At 40.5% G+C, this 10,789-nt stretch overlaps 1 protein-coding gene across 1 annotated transcript in view; it reads right to left on the bottom strand.

The window, feature by feature from the left end:
• fn1a (fibronectin 1a) overlaps positions 1-9,721 on the bottom strand; it is a 45,965-nt gene extending 36,244 nt beyond the window's left edge. Inside the window, exons 1-9 of the mRNA XM_041806613.1 lie at positions 9,395-9,721; positions 8,392-8,517; positions 8,170-8,304; positions 7,720-7,851; positions 7,347-7,484; positions 5,414-5,572; positions 4,697-4,894; positions 4,406-4,588; positions 2,952-3,128 (exon numbers count right to left, since the gene is read on the bottom strand). Of these exons, the coding sequence (XP_041662547.1) occupies positions 2,952-3,128; positions 4,406-4,588; positions 4,697-4,894; positions 5,414-5,572; positions 7,347-7,484; positions 7,720-7,851; positions 8,170-8,304; positions 8,392-8,517; positions 9,395-9,524 (1,378 nt within the window). The 5' untranslated portion in view covers positions 9,525-9,721. The remainder of the gene's footprint in view (positions 1-2,951; positions 3,129-4,405; positions 4,589-4,696; positions 4,895-5,413; positions 5,573-7,346; positions 7,485-7,719; positions 7,852-8,169; positions 8,305-8,391; positions 8,518-9,394) is intronic.
• Positions 9,722-10,789: the final 1,068 nt, after the last annotated feature.

Raw genomic sequence — 10,789 nt, forward strand, 5'->3', positions numbered from 1 at the left:
GATGGACAGATTTATGACAATGCATACTGAATACATTAAAACTAGTTCAAAGGCAATTAATCATAGTAGCATTAATCTGAATATAAGGGTGCAACAAGCTTTATACCATGAAGGAAGAGGCTGGGGTGGAGGTGGTTAAGCTCTGCCAGCACTAGCATGGTGCATCAGCATTAATGCAAGCAGGAACTAGTGAGAAGTACATCATATTTAAAGACACTGCTGTGTTAAGAGAGAGCTGTGATTGGCTGTGGGAGCTGGGAGGCCATAATTGGAACAGTGAGCCATGATCAGAGCCACGAAAATGATGCAAGTTCTGATATCAGGTCTTCCTAAAGACATACTGCCAATGCAAATTTTCTACTACTAAAATACAGTCACTTGATGTCTGAATGCCCAAAGCAGATCACTGATGCACTGTATACACAACCCTTTAATTTCACATTTGAAATATCACACAGAGTAAAAAAAAAAAAAAAAAAAGTTTAGAATTTATGATTTTATATTGCTCAAAATGTATTTGACTTTTTTCATGTGTCGCTGAGGGTTATTTATTTTTGGAGACAATATTCTGCAGAGGTTTAGTTTTTTGCAAAGCTTGTTCATTTTAAATGTGTTCAGAACTTTAGCTCAAAGTTATGTCAGATCTTATTCAATTGAAGGTTTCATTATTTATGTTCAGCACAGTCAGCCTGAAAAGAATCACTGAAGGCACAGTCTGGAAGTGCTTTTAGCACATTCTTTCTATTTGTGTATCCCTGAAGGGGGACTGCTGCTTCTTTACAATTCTGAAATCATTTGTTCTCCAGAAAAGGAACATTCTTTAGTCTTGCTTTAATCTGATTCAATTACAAAGACGGTTTGAATCTGCTTGTCCTCGGTTCAACCATGTTCTGAGAACTGAATTCACACATGTATCTTTTCAAGACCAATCATTTGTTTCTTAAGGATATGTTGCATTTGATATCATGACTCTCAAAGAGCATTTTAAATTAAAAACAACAAAAAGAAGTTCAATGTGAAGCCTGAATGTTGGCTCACAGCTGGGGACTGTTGCACCACCATCCCGAGAACACATGGCAGACATCAGCTAAACTTATCCAACTATCTTTTTGGCAAATGGCTACAGGTGGAGGAGAGGGGGCTCCAGACGATTACGGAGGTTAAAGTACCACCATTAACATCTCAAGTACCATGTTTGTTTTGACAATCCCTGTGAAGTCGTTAATGTCAATATCTAAGACCTCCTGCCGCTTTGACTGCTGGATGAAGTTTACCACAGACGACCTGCTCTGCCATCGTCTACAGGCCGCTGTTCTTTACAAGGTGTTTTTAACAACAGGGTGTCAACCCAAAGGTGGGGCTCTGGACTGCTGCAGGCATATAAAACAATTCTGCAGAAAATCATAGCTTTGGGGACACAATCATCCCCCATCCCTAGCAGTAATCTAGCTAGATTCATGGTTTAAAACAATACAACTGATCAACTGATGCTCCTCATATGCATGAATCCACTGTAATCATCAGCAGACGGCAGAGTTTCTTGACTTCAGTTGGGAGTTGAACAAGTTTCAAATGTCTAAACATTTTAGAAGGATCACCTTTCTGCCGGAAAAAAAAGACTACAAAAGATAAGTCCAAGATGAGATCAAATAAATCCACTGCTCCATTTCTCTTGGAATTCAAAGAGTATCTGTAGATTTCTCCAAAACGTACCTTAATGATTTACAGCCTGCTGCCAAATGCAATTTTCCATCTTCTATCTGTCTACTCTGAAGTCTTCTAAAGACTACTTTAATACAGACAGCAGGAGTGATTTCTTGTTTAAACTATGGACGGCTGTCTTTGCTGTTTGTTAATGTTTTAAAATGTCACTGCAACACTCAAAATATCCAGCAATAAGTTAAGGAGGGGCTGGGTTTAACTTTAGCTTTCATTTTCTGTTATGTTTAGAGACTCTGGTTAGCTTTGATCCTTCCTTCAATACCAAAGAAGAGCATGTATTAGGACCACTTGGCTGTATGTATTAAGGATTTGGCCTCTAAGACCATTAGACATCTGTACATCAGCTCCGGTACAAGTTTTACAGCTTCTGCTACACATTTTACAGCAGTGGTGCCATCATCACCACTGCATTACTCCTACACAGACATTAGGGCAGTGTCAGAGACCCCCTAGTGCTTAAGTGCCTGCAGCCTCTTTTGTTACCCACAGAGACCTAATTGACACCTAAACAACATAACGACACACTCTTTAAAGTCAACTGTGACTTCAATGTAATAAGCCTATGTTATAAATAAAAGGTGTGAGAACTGTAAATTAGATTGTCTGTGCTGTTAGCTTTAACTTCTTTTTAACATCCCTGTGATAATAGACTTATGCAAATTAAATAAAGCTTACTAAGACTTTTGTTGTCACAGAGGTCGTGTCAATGCCTCGATTTAGACTGGGTGGAGATGCATTTGACTTAAGACAGGGTGGGACCTTGTAATTAGTAATGCTAATCACGTTAGTGCCACTGTGGCAAGTAGACTACTGAGTCGATTTACACGTCAACTCTGCAAGCCTGTCCATGGGAATACACATGCTCTTTTAAACATGCTTTCTGTCTTTGGTGTCTGATAATAAGCCAAGTTAGATCACTGTTGTTTGTAACTTGTTAACACCTGCTTATTAACCCTTAAGCAAACCACCTAAAAACATCTGTCTAATGTTGTAGTGTGAATTCTAATCAGCTCTGGCATTTGGTTGCCTCATGATCTCATGTCACACATTATCTAGAAGCATTACTATCTTGCAAACAAATGCAAAAGCGTTGGACCTTTTTATAGGGAAAGTTATGTTCCCCATAAAAGCGAGGGCCAAAACATTTGGACCCAATAGCACCTCCACTTCCCCCATTTTAATTCTTTCTGTCCTCTTCTTCACGCACAAATATTCTCAAACAGACTCACCAGCCATGGGGCAGAACCCAAAGCGATGCTCTCCATCGTAGTTTGTTGTGGTGCCGCACCACTTCATGCCATCTCTGCGTCCATCTGCAGTACAATCAGTGTAGTTTCGGCCGTTGTAGAGGAAGGGGAACTGGCACAGAGCACCGTTGGAATTGCCACCGCGTGTTGCTACAATTGCTGTTGGAAAAAAAGCATTGGAAAAAAAAGAATCTTATTTAAACTCCTGTTATTTACATTACATAACCTACCAACATACCATTAAAGATGCATCTTTACAGACCAAAATTACAAGCTTTACCATCAGACATTCATTTATCCCAGTGGTTTAGCCCAAGACAAACCTTAGATAAAGCCAAAAGGTACACCATATCCATACAAGTTAGCCACTTTAAAGCATGTTACAGTAACTTAATCTGTTGTATGGTTTAGAAATAATGTACAATTTCCCCCCAAATTTCCCATAACTGCAATGCTTCCTCTAGAAATAGAGCTAAACAGTGCCTGCCCACTTTCTTACAGAGCTAGCTCTGGAAGCAAAATTCACTATTCAAATCCACCATAGACATTTGATAAAATCCTTTTTACGTCAATTATAATGCATGAACCAAGCTAGCCAGCTATCTGACTACTCATAACAATAAAATATACAATTTGGCACAAAAACTGCATTCGAAAACCGGAATAATGCAAAGGTAGAAGACTATATACATATTTCTCCACAAAGCTGAAGGAACTACATGTCCCGCAATCCATTGTGATTCATTTTGTTCATTTTTAGGACAGTTTTTCAAGCTTTAAAGCCATATTGGTAACTTATGGATAGATGCTTATCTTTCTTGTAGAGTTTACATTTCATATGACACTGCCTTAACATTGCAGTACAAGTACTGATCATTTCATTCTACAGCAACATGAATGGAAGTCATCATGACATTTCCATAATAGCCTGGCTCTAGGATTGTGGGTACTGTAGTATTCCTGGCTGAGACTGTGAATAAACTGTTTTACTTACACAGAGGTTAAAATCTCACTAACTCCTGTCTTGTACAGGAAGATATTACACTGTTTTACACTCAGGTAGCTCATGGTAAATCTAATTTAGATGTTTCAGATAATAAGGCTCACAACGAAATCTGCTATGGAGAAAATGAATGGGATTTTCACTTCAGCAACCACCCTGTTGAGCTCTATAGACCTGCTACTGTTGGTCTTTCTGAAAAGGAATAAACCCAGTCCATTCTTTGTCTTTAAATGCCAAAATATCAGAGGTAAAACTGACATTGACCTTATTAGTTCTAAATGAATAGCTACCATGCATTGTCTTGTCCTCTTCTAAATTGAGGTTTTAACAGAGAAAAAGTTGTTGCACCCTTTTCTAAACCTTGCCAATATGTCATTAAGATTTCCACACCTTCCCTGCCTTTAATATAAGGCTACCTGGCACATCAGCTTACCATTCTTCTCTGTACAGAAAGAATATTTCTGGTCCGTCTCATAGTCAGAGGTGGTGGAGCACCAGAGCTGTCCATCAGTGCGTCCATCAGAGGTACAAGAGTGGTAAGTCTTTCCTTTGTGGACAAAGGGAAACACACATGGCTGACCTCCAGAGTTCCCACCGTACACTGGAGCTGGACCATCTAGTTGAAGACCAAAACACAAAAATACAGTAAATATAACTTGAAATACAGGTATGAACAAAGATAATCCTAAAAAGTAGCATTTAAGCGATGTGAGTTGCCCCGTACCCCACTGTTCACAGCTGACTCCATTGCCAAGACAGGTACAGATCATCTGCTTAGACCCCTGGTTCTTCATCCAGCGCTGGCCAATGAAGTAGCTCAGCCCTGTATCTGTCCGGCATGGTCCCTCCTGGGGGAGCTCTGGCACAGTGGCAGGCTGATAAACTGCAGGCTGGATGTTTGTGATGACTCGAGAGCCAGTGCCTGAAATAAAACCTTGGATTAGGGCCACTCAAATATCAAGAGGCCACAAAAGAACTTCCAAAATTAAATAAATCATTTTAAGCACTGCAGCTAAAACAACAGAGGTATGTTTTCAATGAAAGCAGAGGCATAACTATTTAGGAAAAGTGCAAAGTTGATGACTTACTCTATCCAATATATCACATTTAAAAAATAAGTGTCCGTATCTGTTTTTTTATCACTGTGCAACGAGGAGCAAATATATTTCTCACACAGAATAATCACTCAACCTACTTTGAGCAAATTTTTCTAACCAACTTTCCCATGATTCATTTTGCCTCCGCATTTCCCCGCAGACCCGCTCTCTTTCACAGGAGGCCATGATGTTGCAAGAAACATCTTTCTCACTTCAACACTTAAACACTTGGCACTTCTTATCTCTCCCACCTCAGCGCATCTGTCTCTGGTATACATTTCTCTCTCCTCACAGAGAGCAGGAAAAGAGGGGGGAGGAGGGTCAGGGCTATTATCACTTCTCACCCAGGCCAGTGGTGTGAAGAGAGGCATGTCTCTCACACTTCCACTCCCCGCGACCGTTCCCTGTGCACAGACACTGGAGCATGTGTCCTTGGGCATCTGTTTTGGTCCAGGTGTCTCCGATACGATAGGAGGACAGAGTATCCTGGTCATTACAGCGGTCTAGGAGAAGGAAATGTAAGACAACACTTAGTATAGCTGGAAAAATATCAATCTCTTAAAATACTACTATATGCAAAAAAAAAAGACCACTAATGGGAGATGACTGGCCAATTCTGCACAGAGTTGCATCAGAACAGCCACAAAAATCCAGCGAAAGAAAACAACTTAAGCACAAATTTTGCATGCAAGACTGTAAAAGTTTGTGTAGAATGCATGTGATCTCTGCACCTCCTGACCACCAGCTGTATTCCTGTTTGTACTCTCTGAATTTGTTGATGACTTGTTCATCACATGCATGATAACAGTTTATTGATGAACCATCACTTCAAAAAAGCGCAGGGCCACCCTGGAGTCTTGTTTGCAACAACAAGCAAACAGGGAATGACATTAATTTACATCTGTTACATCACCCAGCATCATTAAGGACGCAAGTAATGGCTGTAATTGGAAACACAACTGGTAGACATTTCCTCCACAGCCTGTTAAAATGCTCTAACTAATCTCAAGCAACACTTTTCCTAAAGGTCTGAGAGTTAGGCTGAGGGTTGGACATCTATTTTCAATGAAGACGTGTGGCTTTTCAAAAAAAAGTGGCATTACAGCAGAAACTGCCAGTCAGTTTATTCTGTGGTCATGGGGCCTTTAATGACTCAGACTTGTTCATCTGCTTTAGATAAGTAGGGCTACATTTGAGAGCAGACACAAAAGCAAAACAGCTGAATACAAATGAATGAAAGGAGTGTTATAAAAGGGAATAAAATGAATGAAGCTGGCCATTCAAAGACATTTTTTAAGTTAGATCATTCATAATAAGTCTGCTTAGCTCAGAACAGATTAACACTAGAACCACCAGGCATCTCTACATACCCAAAAAAAGACAGCATTTGTATTACGGAGCATCTATTTTCATAAATAGCACTGATCAAGAGCAATTACTTAACCACTGACAATAAACAGTTCACAAACCATAGACAAAGAACTAAATGCTTGTTAGATGATGTCACCTAAAATCTGCTTAGGACTGATTGCTCAGTCCTGAAACTTCCTCAATACCAGATTCTTCTTCATTCCAAGTACTGAGTTCATCTAATGACATTTCACAAGAGTGATTTTTTTTTATGCCTGTGGTATCCTTGTTGAAAGTTGCATCATCAACTGGTGCTCAGGGCCAGATCAGGCCCCCCATCCAGCCCACAAAAGATTTTCAAAGTCAGAAAATGTTCAGAGAAAAATATGCGGTGTGCAAAATGTGCAGCTACTGAAGCAACCCAAAAAAATTAGATTAAAAAATTTCTTCAGTAACATTTTATACAACTTACAGAAATCTTTCTATCAGCCAATAATACACAAATATGATGCCCGATAAACTAATACTGATCAGCCCCCCCTCCTAAATCAAAGCTGCTGCTTTCAGCATCCATGTCAGATTGGGGGTCTCTGGAGATGTAATGACTTCTGATTTAACAGTGCCGCATTGAAAAAAAAAATTCCATGGCAGCATCTATTTCTATTGTTTATCTGCTGGTGTGGTAAATAAGAGGTTAATTTTACCAGCATGGTGGTTCTGGGAATAAATGGCCATTCAGAAAAAATGGATTTATGCACACAATTTTAAACACCACTAGGTGATACAAAACAGTCTTCAAAATTTTAACAATACAAAGTTAGACACTAGTGAAGGTTAGCTTCGGGTCAAACTGTGGTACTGATATGAATTATGAAAAAAAGGGAGGTTACAGTTTGACTAAATAAGAGCACAAATAAGACTGCTTACTTCTGGAGGTGCATGTGATGCGCCCACTTCCCTCTCCCAAACAGGTGCAGTCAATGATCATCCATCCCTTGAATGGCTTCTCATATGTCTCCCCAACAACATATGATGTTCCCATGGAGTTGTCATAGCAACGCTCAGCTGGAGGAAACAAACATTTAAACAAATATACAATTGATTTTAAAAAAATGTCTAAAACTGTCAGACAATCTGTGCAAAACACTCAAAAATATTAAACATGTTCTGTTTACTCATTAACTGACTGTGTAACATTAATAATCATAATAATGATATCTGTGGAAGTCTAGTGAGGAGTTCAGCCAGGTCTCCAATCATCAAGTTTAGTCATCTGTTAGTCAGTGTCTGGGTGACTCACCAACAGGTTTGCAGGTCCACTCTCCCTTTCCATTACCCAGACAGACACACTCCAGCATGTAGCCTCCGGTCTCATGGGGTCTCCTCCAGGTGTCACCTATCTTATATGAAGCCCCGCCCTCATGACAGCGATCTGGGAAGACAGAAGGAAAAAGGATTTTAGACAGGGATTAATGTGCATTTACGGTTTGCACAGAAAGGAAAAGAAAAACACACCCAGACGTTTCTCCTATTATCAAACCCCCCTGCTAACTGCTAACAGCTGCACAGCACCAGTTGTTAATCAGCTGTGGAGAATATGGAGATTGAACCGTTTACTGGCATCAGCCTGGGAAACCAGGATATACACAGAGACACATTAGGTAGGATGTGTGGTCTGGGGTTAGAGCAGTTAATGGCAGCAGAGCAGCTCCTCGAGGAACAGGCACTCAATTAAAAAAAACAGACTTACTGGCAATGGTGCAGCTGATTTTGCCCCTCCCAGACCCGATACAGGTACAGTCCCAGATCATGTCATCCTTGGGTCGCTCATAGGTTTCTCCTACAGTGTAGTACTGCTGGTTGACCTTATCATAGCACCTTTCCTCTGGTGTGGGGACAAAATCATTGTGTTGGAAAACATGCAAACAGACGTTTTTAAGTGGATGCAAAGATAAAAGATTGACACACTCACCTTCAGGTTTGCTTTTACACTTTATGCCAGCAACTCCGTGGCAGGTACAGATCAAGGTGCTGCCCAAATATGGCCGCTCCCATTGGTCATTAACACTGTAAAACTGACCATTCTCTAAACAACCATCTGATGAGAGACAGATGTAGGTGATGAGGCTTTTTAAAAAGGTAAAATCAGGCAGCAGGAGAAAAAATAAAGGGAAACCCCTCCTTTAACATAACACAAATAAAGTGCAGGGAAAAACTGAGCAAGAAAAAAACACACCCCACTCACACACACCCTTGAACACTGTACCTGCCTACCATGTTATTTTTTCATAGTGGAAAGATGGTGCAACCACTGGAAAATGGTCATAACTACAATACACATACACTAGTGTTATTGGCTTTGAGGCAAATGAGGCTTAATAACAAAGTAAGCGAGCCATACATTTGAATAAACATTGCATTGTGGGTCAGGACTTCACCCATGTCTGTGAAATTGACCCTAGATGTGTTAACATCACTTCAAAGCCCCCAAGGCTGAGTAATAAATCAGCTGCACAGACTGGAGTACACCTCTACACCTTAGTCTCTCTCCCCCCACTAGGCATGCTCTTTGTTCAAAATCTCATGACTTCACATGCCATGGGCATCTCTTTTTTTCTCTTTTCAAGTTTAAAATTGAAGCCAAGTGTTTCAATTGATTTGATTTTCTCAGAAGCTTTGATCTAAAGTTCTCATACACGGATTAACAGAGGGGACCACAAAAAGACTGGAGGTTTAGATTAATCCAGGGACTTTTAAGTGACTTTGCAAGGGTAGAATTTCACATTTTTGTCCATATTTATTGCATGAAAAGGAGATGAAAAGGAGAATGGGACATAATCTTTAAATCTAAAGTGCTTAAATTGTGAAAAATCTTATCAAAATTAACTTAGGTGTCCCCTATTGGACCCCCTTCAGAAGCCATTTATCGTAACACTCAAATGTGTGCCCAAAAGTTTCGTGGGAAGAAAACTCACCCTGAGAGACTGAGGAGACTTGATGCTGCTGCGACTGTCGCCGATTCCTGTGCGTCCCTTTGGGCATGCAGTTCACCGCGCTCCCGATACAGAGCGCAACCAGCACCCTGGCTATGGTGCTGCCGGCCATACTGTTGAAATTGAGCCCCTCGGTTTTGGCAGAATGTGGTTACAGGTGCTCCTTGTGCAAAGTTTATGTCACCAGGGACGGAGAGAAGTCGGTTCCAGTGCTAACTCTACTCTCTGTGCAGCGCACCAGCCTCCCTGCTCGGCAGTCCGCCCCTCTCCGGTCTGCGGCCCCAGTGTGCAGGTTAGCAGTCTGGGGGAGTGATTTATCTGGGCATGGCTCGGCTTCAGCCGGAGGAGGGAGGGAACAACAAAGACACCGACAACCCACGCAGCGCGGAGCAGAAGTGAGGCACTCAAACGTTTTACGATTCAAAGATGATTACGCACATTTCGGCATGTAAATTCTTCTTCCCCTTATTTTTGAACAATGAGCTAAGATAGAAAGTGATTTTCTTGGATGCCTTGGTTGTCTCCATGCAACACGGGGGTAAACAAACCTCAAAATACCGTTGTAATCATGATGATGAGTTAGTGCCACATTAGCAGCTTGTTTACCCTATCCGCTGTTACGTTATAAAGAGCTACCATGCTAATTGGTGATTTTCCGTTGAAGGGAGAAGGCATCATAAAAATCTATTTAGTTTTATCTTAGTTTTTTTTTAAATTCAGTTTTTTATGATTAAAATGTTCTTTAAAAAAGTACAGACAGAGTTGGAAAAAGTGCAGACCCACTGTACTCAAGTTAAAGTGTCGCTACCAGGGGTGTAGCTAGGGATTTTAAGCCCTCAGAAAGAATATTACACACGGCCCCCCTTAGCTGGCGAGCCAAGCTACATGCTTTGCGGATGTCTATGCATCTACATGTATTTCCGATCCATAATTCCCAGATGTATGAGCGATATTATTATATGATTAATTGAAATTTACTTGCATTATTTGGCACCCCTGGACTATACCATTTTGACAGTTTTTAAGGGAGGAGCAAGGGCCCTCCAGTATTTTATTTCCCTCTATTTGATACAAATTTCAGTCTGTTATCCAATTCATTTAGTTGCTTTTCATTTAATATTGACACTTATTACTAAGATAAAATAAATAAAAACACAGTTTTCATTGCAGGCTTCCCAAGGGCCCCTCCCTACTGTAGGCCTGGCTAATCAGTACTAGGGCTGGGCAATTAATCGCAAATAAGATTAAATCGCAATATGGCCTGCTGCGATTTACAAATCGCAGAAGTTGCAATAATCCTTTAACTTGAAAAGTGTCAAAATAGAAGTTAATATATTCATTTTTGCAGCAGCAGAGATTTTATGCACATTATGAAAA

Source organism: Cheilinus undulatus, linkage group 15, assembly GCF_018320785.1.
Source record: "Cheilinus undulatus linkage group 15, ASM1832078v1, whole genome shotgun sequence".
Taxonomy (NCBI): Eukaryota; Metazoa; Chordata; class Actinopteri; order Labriformes; family Labridae; genus Cheilinus; species Cheilinus undulatus.